Source organism: Cupressus sempervirens, chromosome 8 (assembly GCF_028749045.1).
Source record: "Cupressus sempervirens isolate cs-2001-9-10 chromosome 8, ASM2874904v1, whole genome shotgun sequence".
Classification (NCBI taxonomy): Eukaryota; Viridiplantae; Streptophyta; class Pinopsida; order Cupressales; family Cupressaceae; genus Cupressus; species Cupressus sempervirens.
The window spans coordinates 153,561,329-153,575,726 of NC_143125.1; the positions used below are offsets into that span (position 1 = coordinate 153,561,329).

General features: G+C 32.4%; 1 protein-coding gene across 1 annotated transcript; it reads right to left on the bottom strand.

Annotated features, from left to right (window-relative positions):
- Positions 1–8,454: 8,454 nt before the first annotated feature.
- Positions 8,455–14,146, bottom strand: LOC149542016 (coniferin beta-glucosidase-like). Its single transcript, XM_089797058.1, has 12 exons — positions 13,850–14,146; positions 12,893–12,959; positions 12,657–12,791; positions 12,441–12,512; positions 12,205–12,292; positions 11,453–11,672; positions 10,872–10,987; positions 10,094–10,314; positions 9,765–9,796; positions 9,578–9,680; positions 9,140–9,248; positions 8,455–8,984 (listed from the first exon to the last, which is right to left on the bottom strand). The coding sequence occupies exons 1-12, from the start codon at positions 13,997–13,999 to the stop codon at positions 8,762–8,764; spliced, it is 1,536 nt and encodes a 511-aa protein (XP_089653184.1). The 5' UTR covers positions 14,000–14,146; the 3' UTR covers positions 8,455–8,761.
- Positions 14,147–14,398: the final 252 nt, after the last annotated feature.

The window sequence follows — 14,398 nt, forward strand, 5'->3', positions numbered from 1 at the left end:
CCAAACATTAGTTCTTGTCAAAAGTAACCAAAAATAATAATAATAATCCTAATGGTTATTAGCACTGTTTTGAAAAATCAGAGATTTGAGATGAACTTCAGAGCATTAAGAATGGATTAATCTAGAGTATAGTGTCTTCTAAGGGTTATAACATCCTCTAATCACAAAACTAAAAATAAAACAACAAATTACATCAAAAATAGAGTTTTATTGAGTCTTCTTGCACAGTTAGTACAATGGATTATTCCTAGTGTTGCCCTCCATACAATGCCTCCAACTTAACTTAATAGCATACCCTATAAATATTACAACCAATTTGGATTGATTCCATGCTTAGTTTTTCCTAAAACTTCTTAAAACTAATTTTCCTCCAAAATGAACTCACTGTTGGGATTCAAATATTTGAATTCCCCAACTTGCAAATTATTACATAAATCAACTATCTAACCCATTAAATTTGCCTGGTAGATCCTCAAGACAATTTAACCAATCCTAAAACTTCCTAAGAATATTTATGACTTATTTGAATCCAAATTTACTTTTTAACCCTATTTCATCATTAAATATCCTAAGGTCCTTAACAAGCCCTTTAGGATTCATTGCAACTTTATCATTTTTAAAGCCTCCTAAGGCCATGATTGCTTCAACACATGCTAATTGATTGGTTTAAACTCTTCCTTTCCTCTGAACCATCTTTAATCTTCTTTGTGGATCCTTGCATGTCCTGATTCTCCTGCATCATAAAGTGAATGAGACACAATATAGATCAATGATAGGGAAGTTACAATGTGTTGTGTACAGTAGAATTGGTATTGCACATGCAGTTTAAATATAGTTGCAAGGTTTTCCTCAAATCCAAAGGAAACACACATGCCTATTTTTAAAAGGATATTCAAATACCTAAAAGGAATTGAAGAATATGGATAATTTTGAACTTAGAAATAACACTAATGTTGATTGAGCTAGAAATGTTGATGACAAGAAAAGTACAAGTGGTGGAGCTTTCTTTTTAGGAGAAAGATTGATTACATGGTTGAGCACGAAACAAAGTTGCATATCAAAATCTATAGTTGAAGCTTAGTATGATGTTGCTACAATTAATTGTTCAAATATTGTTTGGATGGCTATCTATTGTGATAACACAAGTGCAATAAAAATATCCAAGAATCTTGTGATGCATGCAAAAACCAAGCATATATCTCTCAAGTATCATTATTTGAGGGAGAAAGTACAAGAGAATAAAGTGAGGCTAAAATATGTGAAGTCAAAGGAGAAAATTGGAGACATATTTACATAGCCACTACCTAAGGATTCTTTTGAGTATCTAAGAGGTAAGTTGGGGATCCTTTCACTATCCCACTAATAAAGGATGCATGTTGTATCAATTCATGGATGAATAGATATATTTTTGTAGAGTTGATGCAAGAGTTCACTCTTTGGGCATTATTTTCTAAAATTCTCAAAAGTGACTATAATGAAACTGGTGTAAGAAGTACATGCAAGGTACAAAATATAACAAATTTTTTTTATAAGTTTCACGTTGGAACTTATAGTTACATTTGGCATTGATGTTAAAGGGGGAGAGAATGAATAAAAAGGGGAGAGGACCTATAAGAGGATAGAATGACTAAAGGGAGAGGACCTATGATGTTGCTAAATAGAAAGTGATGTATACCCAATGGAGGAAATTTTTTCAAAGTGGTTGAATCTACATTTGAGAAACTGAATAAATTTAGAGAAGTTATGCTATCATAAATGCATACATTTGATTATGTTATGAATAGTGTAATGTTTTGTATTTTCAAATCTTATGTTTATGTGTTACCATCAATGCAAAAGTGGGAGTTTGTTAACCTCAACTTGTAATGTTGAGTAATTGATATGTAAGAATTATATCAGTTTTGATGTAGTCATTGATGTCAAGCTTTAGTTGGTTTATGCTAATTCAGTAGAGTGTCATATCATTTGATTGATGAAGAGGATTTGAAGAAAGAATGATGATAGAAGTTTTGATAAGTGTTTGGTATTCAATGAGAACTCAAGAATGAGTTAGACTCTGACAGTATAATGTTGGTTTGGTTATTTTACATGATGTATAAACAAGTTGCACTAAGCTAGCCAAATTACACCAATCAACTAGGTGAATAAAGGAATATAGTATTAATTGAACTACTATAGTTTTCACGAAGCACCTAAGGAAGAAATGTTAACGTGTGGTGTTAAACAAGAAAACTTAATGTTAACCAAGTCAAATATTGATCGAGAAATTTGTAATGTTCACCGAGCATGAACATGAAGATTTTTTTTGTAAAAGATTCATTTAAGGCCAACATTTGGTGAAAAATAAGAATTTTTAATAATTCTAAAAGATAAGAACAAAACTAGTTGTGATATCAATGATTGGAAAAACTCAAGAGAGATATGATGAAAGAGATTTACTATTTTTAGAGTATGCATAGACTTTGAGGTGGAAGAGTGTTAATTGAGTGACCAGATTCAATTAACCTAAGCTAGATGGAGATCTATGATTGTAATTAAGTGATTAAGTAAAAAATTCTAGAAGAATCTAGAATGAAAAAATTATCTATTTAAAGGTATGAACGAGATGTTTTTTGTTGTTGATGTCGTTGATTGTTGGTGATTGTTGAGAAGAAGAAGACAAAAGGTGAACCGAGAAGAATAATATTGAGAAGATCAATTAGAGGAAGTGTTAAGTGTAAGTGTAAGTGTGTGAATTAGGTAGAAAGATATCATAAGGAAGAGATAGAAAATCATTTGATTATTGCTTTCTTATCATTGTAGTAGAGAAACCTCTTAACTAAGAGGACCTAATAGTTTTTGAAATCCTATATGGTAACATTCGATAGTAATTTTTGTAAGTCCTTTAGATAAAACCACTCTTTAGAAATGTCAAGGAGTAATAAGGTCTAGATGATCTTTGATGAAAACCCTCTAACAAGGTCACACTAAAAATGTGCATGTATCAAAGTTAATGTTACAAAATATCTTATGCCATAGCCAACTATCATCCACTTTTGCAACCAAACATGTCATCCTAGTAGGATTTGATTGAAAAAAATTACCTCTAATCATTGTACATGCTCCAATTAGTTTACCATCTTTGTCTTTGATTATGCAAGTATTCTCAATGAATCTCAACTGATGTCCCTTACCTACGAGTTTTCTAACACTTAAAATATTATGTTTTTATCCATCAACAAAATAGGCATCCTCGGTGTTAGTTTTCCCATCAAGAGTAGTAGACCATTTTACTTGGATAGGATGGTGCATTATTTCCAACTCTACCTAATCCTCCATCATAACTATTAAACTCAAAAAAAAATCATATCTCCAGTCATATGATGAGAGTGTGCACTACCTATAATCCAATCAGACTTTTTCTTTTCTACATGTGATACTAAAGCTTTCTCTTCTTTTACATATTTTCCAAGACTCTCTTCTTTAATATCAACAAATCCAATTTCATCTTCTTCATCATCAATTTCTAAGAGAGTTATCATCTAAAAATCAAATTCATTAGCAAGGAAGAAATCTTTTGTAATCTTAGATTTATAAGGTTTTCTAGGTTTTACCTTATTTTCTCTCTTAGGACATTGAGATGAAAAATGACCAAGTTCTTTACAAGTTCAACAAAAAAAATGTTTCCTACCTTTAGGTTTCCTTTTTGCAAGTAATGTAATTCCTTCATCAATCTTCTTGTCTTCTTCTTTCTTTGTTTTCCATTCTCTGGCATAATATCCACTTGTACTTGCACTTATAGTTAATGTAGCTTTTTCTTTTTGTACACTAAAAGTAGTGTCAATCCTATTTCTTCTATAATCTTTGTTCAAATGCCTGCAACTTCCCTAGTAGTGTCTCCTTGATAAAGTTGGATGTGATATGAATAATCTCCTTGATAGTTTCTACCTTATTTTCATAAGAAGGTGGAAAATATTTTAGAATCTTCCACACAACATCTTCAATAACAGATCCATCACAACTCTTAATTCCTACAACAATCTCAAATATCCTAGCAAAATATTCCCTTGCTGATTAATTTTCTTGCATCTTGGCACTATCAAACATATCTTTCCATTTGTAAAGTTTAGGTTTCTTTGAAAACATGTCACCTTCAAAAAGACCTTGTAATTTAATCATAATTGAATGTGCAAGTTGTAAGCTTTTACCTCAACATATTCTGATTTTGGAAGAGATGCTAACATTGTTTCTCTCGCATACATGTTGTACATGAATAGATCTTTCTCAGTACATAAATCTAGCTTTCTTTCATCTATCAAATCATCAAATAGTCAACTCCCATGTATATAAAATGAGTCTTCATTTCTTCCTTCCAACTATCATAGTTCTCTCCATGAAATTTTTGACATTCATTTTTGAATGTAGTTGTGGATCTATGTAAGTCATTAAACTTCCTGATCAAGGACCTGATGCTCTAATACCAATTGTTAGAAAGTAAATTCCACCAATACAACTAGGTGGGGTGGGGGAGGTGAATTATTTATGCTCTTAAACCACCTAAATAAACATTATTAAATATGAAATATGTAACCAATAGATGCAACAACCATAAGATAACAACCCTGCACAATAATGTACAATATTTGTTAACTAGGGAAAACCTAGGCAAGAACAATGCCCACAAGATGATGTATTGAGTTAAAAGTTACTTGTGAAAGGATAAGACTATGTTAGGAGTCAATTGCATATAATCAATACACATAGTCCCTATTAGAAGACTTTGAATCTCTGCTAGAAGATTCCAACCCTATTAGGAGTTGATTCAACCCTATTAGAAGTTGATAGGAAGTCAACTAAACCCATTGTCTAATTGCTTTAAAATTGTCTTCACAAAATAATTCTCAAGATAACATATCCATGGTTGAACTAATTGAGACAACAACTTTATTTGCCAATATAATTCCTTTGAACTTGTAAATACATCATCCTATGTATTAATCTTATCAAATTTCCATCCACAATTCACATAATACAATGATCATACATTATGTACAACACATATGACACTTACAACCAAGGAAAATACCTTTCCTTTATACCAAGTCCTAAAATAGCTAATTGACTTGGCTTTGAGGCTTCCTCAATGTACAATGAATAATATAGGACTTGAGTAAGATATTACATTACATGTTACATTATAATGATTCACCCAAAACAAATTCCAAAACTAAATTAGTCTGACAATAAACATGTGACACGTTACACTTTAGCAACCATCACAAAATGGTCATCAAATTCTACTACCTCAAACACATCACCATGAACATGTCTTCGACTCATAAGAAAAAAGAATATTTGTTGACATCAATGACAAACCAAGTCATGAATGCAATGCATAAGTCCTCAATCATCTCTCTAACATCTCAAAAGACTTCCCCAAAGGATTACCATTAGTATTCATACTAACACATAGGTGCACCCACCTTGGTTTTGCAAAGCCAAAAGTGAAGAAGGTTTTACACAGTGCCTTGACAAGTTGGTCTAGTTGATTGTTGATCATATGAATTAGCTACTTCTTAGGTTATTTGGGTGGGTATCTTGGTGACATCTTAGGTGTGTAAACCCTATTAAATCGGGAACCAAAAAAGACATTAATAAATAATATGGAAAACTTTGGAGAAAATATTATAGGAGAAAGTTGAGAAAATATAGGAGGAAATAAAAGAGAAAGGTAGGAGGAAATCATGGGAGGAAAAGGTATAAAAGGAAAGTAAGAAAATAATAAGACTTGCTATTGGGATAACGAAATGAAAAATTAAAAATAAAATATAAACTATTACTTACAAGGTTGAACTAATATTAACAAAATTAATAAACGCATTTCATTCATTGTGTAGGAATGAGGAGGTGTTAGGAAATAGAAAACTAATGCACAAAAATAAAGGTATGTCCTCTTAGAAAGATGAAATATATGGGATTTAGTTCTTTTTCATTTATATATTAAATTTAATATATGTTAAACCTTTAGTAATTATGGATTATATATTAGTATTAAAATAATTAGGAAATAGAAGAAGTAATTAAGGAATATAATGGATACTCTTTAAAAGGAAGAGAACATGGAATAATATTATGACAATGAAAAGTATTTATGAATAAATGTTAATAACAAAATATATATTTACATTCTATCTGGACCAGAGGTTGTTATATATTCTAATATATATATACAAGAACTATATCAATTATATTATAAGAAGTATTTTACTATTTGACTTAAGTTGAGAAGGTAGTAATATTACCAAGAAGTGCCTTATATAGATCTAAGTAATGGATCTTTGTCCCAAGATATGGTAGGAGTCAACGTTTCACAAGCCTTCATGATATAGAATTGGATCTATAAGCTTTGAGGGAATCCATTGTAAAGTTGGTATCTAGGCAACTTGGATAACATCCACTCCTTCCTTCATTGAGTCAAATGGTAATAATGTTGGATCTAAGTGTTAATGAATGTACAAATAACTTAAATTTAATAAGATAAATAACTAATTTTATTATGGAACATTACAATCTAAACCTTAATTGAGAAATTTAAGATAAATTAAGTACCAATAAGGGACATTACAATAATGTACTCTAATCATATGCATCACACAGTGCAAGTATTTGATTACATCAATGAATAGTCACAGAATAAGAAAAGAGTCTAACTTAGATAAATAAATTAAAAAGAAACTTGAAGCAATGCAACCACAAGAGGAACTATATATAACCATGTCATCAGAAGGATCATGGCTCCAACTCTCATGCACACAGATAACATATATCAGGTAGATATAGACACTTGTTAGCTTTCTCGCATCAACATTGGTGGTGGACAAGTAGAAATTAGTGGCAAAAGAACTTTTCCAAAGACTATTCAATGTTAAAAATCTCCTTAGATATTTGCATAATAAACCATTATTATTAATATAAATGCAGACTTAACAATTCTTAAACCTTGTCGAATAGTTAGGTGGGAAAGATATGGAGGGCCAACCAAAATGTTCCCCTTTTTAATTGGGTGGGTATGAACCCCAAGGCTTTAGAAGAACTGAAAACAAGAGAAGCTTGAATTTCCTAGAAAAAATGTATAACGAATGTGCTAGGAGATGTGATTGGAGCAACTTTAGATGCGATAGAGGATTCAGTTGTGAAATACAAGTATGATAAAAATTTTAAAAAACTTGATGGTTTGGGCAATGTTAACTCCCCTAAGACTAAGGAAATAGAAGATGAAGAACATGGGTGAGACATAAGAAGAATGCACCATATAGCAATATTGGGCACCTCATTTAGCATCACTCTAGAGTAGTACATAGTTTTCATCTAATAGAAGAATCTTCAACCAAGGTGGGTATGGAGGCTAGGTCTTCCACAAAGCCATCATTAGTAGTAATCATGAAAATGGAGGAAACCCCTTTCTCAAGGGTCCGAGTAGATTCTTTATCTCTCCTACATTTTGAAATAGATGTTAATTAAATGGTTTGTTGGTTTGATATCTCATAAATTTGATTTGAACTTGCATGTTTTTATCTAGGTATATATCTTGTAAATTCATATACTAGCTATGGTTGAGATTAGCGTAGAAGCTATTCAAAGGACTTGGTTTTGCAAATGTGACATTAAGAATGTCATGTGGGGATGATTTTGCCTTGGACATTTGGGGGCCTAATTAGGGATTACTAATTTTTTTTTGGATGAATAATAACCCCTTACTTTTTGCATGTTTTGTAATTTCTAGTTTAATTTGATATAGTATAAAACTCTTCTCAACTACAAACAAAACATTAAAAATTAACAATTAAGAACTTCTCACTAATTTATATAAATTAAACTTCAAAGCATAAATATTATCACTTCTCATCTAATATCACTTGGCTGATTTTCTCAATTCTTATTTTTTCTCTTCTTTCTCTTCGAAACAATATTCCTTATCTTTGAATTTTTTTATTTGTTGGTCATTCATCCAATATAATATTATTAAATTTGTATATTTTAAAATTTTAATTAATATAAATAAAATAATTTAAAAGTTCAAGACATTGGTGTAATATCTAAATGCTGTTTGAGTTTGGATAATATATAGGGGAGAAGACCCAATAGTTCTCAAAATTCTAGCAAGTCCCACAACATTCCATAAAAAATAATGAGATCAATCGTAGTGCATGGGAACTCTCATACTTGCGTAGATAATGCAGCATCACATGATTGATTGCTTTTTAGAATAAGGGATGCATTTCCTTCAATTATAGAACAACTTCAACCAAAAATAACTTCAAAGTCACAACTATTAGTATAATGTTGTTAAAAATATTGAATACTAAATTAACAAGTGTGAATATTAAATTAACAAAAGACATCACAACAATTAGCCTTTATGTCTAGAATTTAGATAGATTGACAATGCTTTGTCCAATCATAAATTTGAAAACAAAAATATTTTTAAAAATATCCCTTTTTATTCATTGTAAAATGTTTCCGTATCTATAAAAAAAATCAAACTGGTGACATTACACCAGTTATGCATAGTTACAAATAAAAAAGGTTACATGGAGCTTTTAAAACTAATCCTACTGGAGTGCACATGTAATGTGCATTGAAAAAAATCCAATCCTACAAAAATGCCCATAGAATATGCGCAGTTGAGAAGAAAAAATGCCACCCCACAAGTAAAAATAGCTCACACGCAGGCCCAACAAACTGTGTAATGGCGGCAATGTATATCAAAATCTTCGTCCATTTAAATGCTACTTAAGCTGACGTCATCGCTTTTCTCTGATAGAGACAAAATTGAATTGCTCCTCAGAAATTTTCTGAACCACCGAGCAGACATCTTCGGATATTTTTTCAAATTGTCTTTATAGTCCACATAATATAAGCCAAATCTGATAGTGTATCCATAATTGAATTCGAAGTCATCCAGCAGAGACCACACCATGTAACCTCTTACATCAGCTCCATTCCTGCAATTGAATTCAAATTTAATTGAATTTGATTGAGCAGAATTTGAATTGTAGTGAAATGGGTGATCAATCGGTTATTTCCGATTATAAAAAAATTAAAAAGATGGATTCTTGTGAATCATAAATTTAGCAATCTAATGCAGAGAATTGCATACCTAATACCCTTTAACAAATACTTCATGTATTCTCGATGATAATCAAGACGGTGTTTGTCTCCAAGCACTTGGTTCATAGACAGAGAATCGTTTCTGGGTTCAGAAAATCCTGCTCAAATCAAGCCAGAAAACTTAATTTATTGCATACATGATTTCCAGGGTCCATAAATGCTATGTGCATAGTTTTGATATCAATTGCATGAATTTGATTTTATAAATTATACACATCAAAAGCGCTTTATTTTGAACCCTGCATGCATATTAAGAAAAAATAAGCTTTAAAAAGATAAGTCGATTTTGATTGTTTAATACTTTTAGTTTAAGAATCAAATGTTCTTATATGATGTTTAAACAGTCCAGATTTTAACTACCTCATGAACTTTCAGTATCATTAATGTACTCAAATTCATAATCGCCTAGTGGAACAATTCAGTTTACCATTTTCTGCTACAATAACTGGTGGATTGTTGTAAGTTACTCTGATGTAGTCAAGTATTTTTTGCATTCCATAGGGCACCACAAAAAACAGCTTCATTGCAGCCTGCAAAATACAAGATTAGACACAAATTACTGCATGGAAACAGAGAATTAAACAGGGCATGATATTGGGGTTTTGGAAATTTACCTCTGGTCCAATGGGAACGCCATCACGTCTATCTGTTAAAGTTTGAGAGACAAAATCAAGGGCCTCAGAAATTTCATTTAAATTTGTGAATTGTATACTCAGATTGAGCTTATATATATACAAATTTACCTGTATATATTCTTTCTGTTCTTTCTGAGATTGATTGTGTACTAATTTAGCACCAGCGTTTTGGATCATACTGAATTCTGATGATAGATCATGTAGTATGATCCAAAATGTTGGTGCTAAAAAATTTTACACATTCGATCTCAAAAAGAATATAAACATTGATATGGATTGTGGAGATCTGATAGACTTCATTAATTTACCTGACAAGCAAACATTAACATCCTGATAGAAGCGCTTGTCCAAGCTATCTGGTGGGCAAGGAGGATTGGCAGCATACATGGTGGAATAGTGGTTTATAGCCAGAAAATCTACAGATCCTTTCAATTTCATGGACTCTTGCTTAGAGAGTGAGAGCATCTCAGAGCCCAATGTTTCTTTCATGTGAGCAGGATAGTCTCCATGAAAAATAGGATCCAAAAACCTGCAATCAATTATCACAAGAAAATGCATATGATTTATAATGTGAAGGATTAGCATACAAGATCATATTCCTTCATTGAAGATCCAGCTAAGAAAAGTTTATATTCAATTCATTATATAAGAAGTATTCCACTTCTAATGTATATTTGAGACCAGATCAAAAGCATTCTGAGCCATGTCAAAAATTCTGAAGGGGAATGTTGGTGGTTGGTCCAAAAATCCCCCCTCAACCTGTGGCCAAGCTTTGATACCATTTGTTACAAATTAGGGTTTCCATTACACCAAAAGATTGACTTGTCAATGTTCGATACAACTATTAGACATATAGAACACAAGAGGCAATTATGCCATGTGACGAATTCCAGAGAAGAACATTGACTGTTAGTCCACCAGTAGCATATGGAAAATTTTACATTAAAACAACTTTTCTGCTACACTAAGACTGAAGAACTTAGAAAGGTCTATCGTTGCTTCTAAAAATGTCACTATTGCAAAATTTGGATTAGACTAGACTTAAAGGGGAAAACAAGGGCTTTAAGAAATGTGAATTTCTCTTACCATCCGATGTGAAAATCAAGCAATCTCTGTGCAGCTTTTTGGTCTTCTGTGGTATTCCTCAAAGGCTCAAAAAAGCTAGCAAGGATGTCAATTCCAATCATGCCTTTCTGCTCAGCCTGTGCAAATTATTGAGAATATAGTAAGAATGTCAATTCCGTAATACCATTCTGCTCAGCCTATGCAACTGTTTAACTGATTATCTGATTATGTTATTCATAATATGTTTGTGAAATAAGCAGCAGCAAGAGGGTGCTGGTCCCGAGCTACAATGGTGACACTCTTAGAAGTACATTAACAACATATTAATGACAAGAAGAATGTAAAGCTTAAGATTCATAATATGTTGATTCTTGGACAAACAGAGATAAAAGTTATGATGTGCTTATAAGAAATGGCTATCTATCCCCTAGGATGCACCATACATGAGTTAGCTTCATACATTATAACTTACACATTGATATAATCTAAGGGCTGAATGGTTGTTTCCCTGTATCGTAGAGGCTTTCCTTGTTTATACCTTACCTTAGAGGTTGGATTATCATTTCCATGTTCTGAAAAGATAAAGCGGGATAATGATATACCTTATACTTTGTTCTATAGATTTCCACTGAAGTCGCATGTGCAAGGAGGACATTTCGGCTGGCAAGGGATGTATCCCTCTGGGAATGCTTTTGAGGTGGAAAAGTAGCAGAGCTGTACCCCAAAGGAACAAAGATATTGGGTTCATTGAATGTCATCCAGTACTTCACTCGGTCTCCAAACTCTCTGAAGCACACTTCTGAGTATGCTGCAAAATCCTCCCTGAACAACACAAAGAAGGTAATTTTTCGGACTAGTTTCATGCCAAGATTGACATTTTAGAAATACTTAAGCACATTGTGGGTAGAATAAAGCTCAAAATTAGGGCACAAAGAAAGTCTGCACATGACTGTAAGGGCAATATAGACCTAGTTATATTGCTAAAAGTAAAACATAAGCAAGCTCTATTTCCATGACTCTAATATAACCTTATATAGAAGGTTTGAGCATTTGTAGAGATATCTAAATTCAAAACTATCCATTCTTCTGGGATCGATTGTGTGACCATTTTTAGCATCAACGTTTCGGATCATACTACATAATCTATCATCGACAATCGATACCAAAAGAAATGAAACATTTAACATGGATTGTGAAAATCTGATACGTTTCTATTGTCTTTAACCTGAGAAATTCTATAAAAGTTTCAAGTATTTGCAGTCATACAAAACATCAGAATTGTAGACTTTTCTAACAAACAGAGCCAGTAATCAAGAAGAAAGATAAGATAATATGAAGTTTGAACCCAACTTACACAATCCTTGAGTCTAACCATCCATCATAAGAGTCCTGGAGAGCCTGAGGTAGATCAAAATGATAAAGTGTCACCAGGGGCTGAATCCCTGTAATTGAACCCAAAAAACAAGCTAATATCTCTGATAGATTGTGGAAATCTAATAGCTCTAATATTGACATGGTTATGATTGCTATAGCTTTATAGAATTCTGAACACTAATTGATGCATCATACTCAAAACAAACCAGTAGTTACCATGTTTGAGGAGCTCATCAATCAGTTTGTTGTAGTAATCCACTCCCTCTCTATTAACTTCACCGCTTCCATCTGGCACCAAATATCAATATCGTAATAAGTCTTCACAATTCCACAAAAAATACCATGATTTGATTTTTCATACTACCCAAGGACTAAAACTGCTTTTCTTGATACCCAAATGATGTAATCTAAAAACGGAACAGTAATCTTTACTTGGGATAAGCCTAGACCAAGCGATGGAGAAGCGATAAGCATTCATTCCCATATCTGACATGAGTTTTACATCCTCCAAGTAACGGTGATACTGGTCCATTGCAACATCTCCATTGCTACCATCATAAGTATTTCCTGTTCAGTCCATGATACACTAATTATCAACCTAAACAATTCTTTCAAAGAGTTCTGATAAACGGCCGCCCTTAAAATTCCTTGTCACCAAATCACAATACCTGGTTTATGGGTGTATGCATCCCATATGCTTGGTCGACGCCCACCCTCTGCAACTGCTCCTTCATACTGCGAAGAAAAATTTAAAAACCATTTCTATCATTCAATCTGTGCTATCCCTGAAGAAAACAAAAATTTACTGAATTCATTCAAACTACTAGACCTCTATTCGCATATACTGTGAAGAAAACAAAAACCCACTTAAATAATTAAATCTTTCATTCAATCTGTGCTAAGCCTCAAGAAAACAAAAATCCACTCAAATCATTCAAGCTACTAGACCTCCATTCATGTGTAAACCCACTTAAATCGTTAAACCTTTCACTCAATCTGTGATAAGCCTCAAGAAAACAAAAATCCACTCAAATCATTCAAGCTACTAGACCTTCATTCATATATACTTTGAAGAAAACAAAAACCCACTTAAATCGTTAAACCTTTCATTCAATCTGTGATAAGCGTGAAGAAAACAAGAAAACCACTAAATTCATTCAAACGACTAGACCTGCATTCATATATACTGTGAAGAAAACAAATATCCACTGAAATCATTCAATCTGTTGGACCTTTATATATAGACACGCGCTTTCAAGAAAACAAAAACCCACTTAAAACATTCAATCCACTGGACCTGTATTCATATATACTTTGAACAAAACAAAACCCATTTAAATCATTCAATCTGCTAGACCTACATTCATTAATATACACCTCAAGGAACAAAAACCCGCTTAAATCATTCAATATGTTAGACCTTTATTCATATATATACTTCTGAAGAAAGCAAAAGCCCAATTTATACATATGTTTATATTGAAAACATACAAAAGCTTAACTTCCAAGAACACACTTAAATCATTCAATCTGTAGATACTTTTGAGAAAGCAAAAGCCTATTTTATACATATGTATAAGTTCAAAACATACAAAAGCTTAGCTGCCAAGAACACAAATGAATACCTGGTAAGCAGAAGAAGCAGTTCCAAACAAGAAATCCTTGGGAAAAACCTCTCTCTTTATGGAAGAAGAATCATCAGTTTCTCCATTAATGGCGATTGCCAATGTACATACCACCAATACATGGAGCAGGCTTGATACTCTGCTCCTCATTTTCAATGTTTTTCTAATTGCTCGAATAAGAGAATTTTACAAATGATCCCGTGCATTGTTTCAATTATATAAAGAGCATGATAGTCAAATCATCTCTTCCATGAGCTCCTGATATGAGGGTGTTTACTCTCTACGTGGCCTTCAATGGTGAAGATCTTTTGTTGTTTTATTTGAGTTTGCTATCAACTCAGGGTTTCTATTTATAGCATTTCTGTGCATGTGTCACAATCTTTTCGTTTCCCAATCTTGCCTGCCCTTGATTCTGAGTATTCAATATGAAAAATTGATAGTATAAATCATTCTTTCCTTATAAATATTTATATAAAACAAAAGAAAATAGTTAAACTGCAAGTGCCGCCTGAATAGCCATGCACTGATCTGCTGAGAAGCGAAATACTT

Bases quoted from the DNA above. Each gene is read 5' to 3' on its own strand.
- LOC149542016 (XM_089797058.1), bottom strand. From the start codon at position 13,999: ATGAGGAGCAGAGTATCAAGCCTGCTCCATGTATTGGTGGTATGTACA. The intron at 12,513-12,656 runs GTAAAGATTACT...ATTTGGTGCCAG, and splicing joins TTGGTCTAGGCTTATCCCAA to ATGGAAGCGGTGAAGTTAAT. The intron at 10,988-11,452 runs GTATATCATTAT...TAATTTGCACAG, and splicing joins TCTATAGAACAAAGTATAAG to GCTGAGCAGAAAGGCATGAT.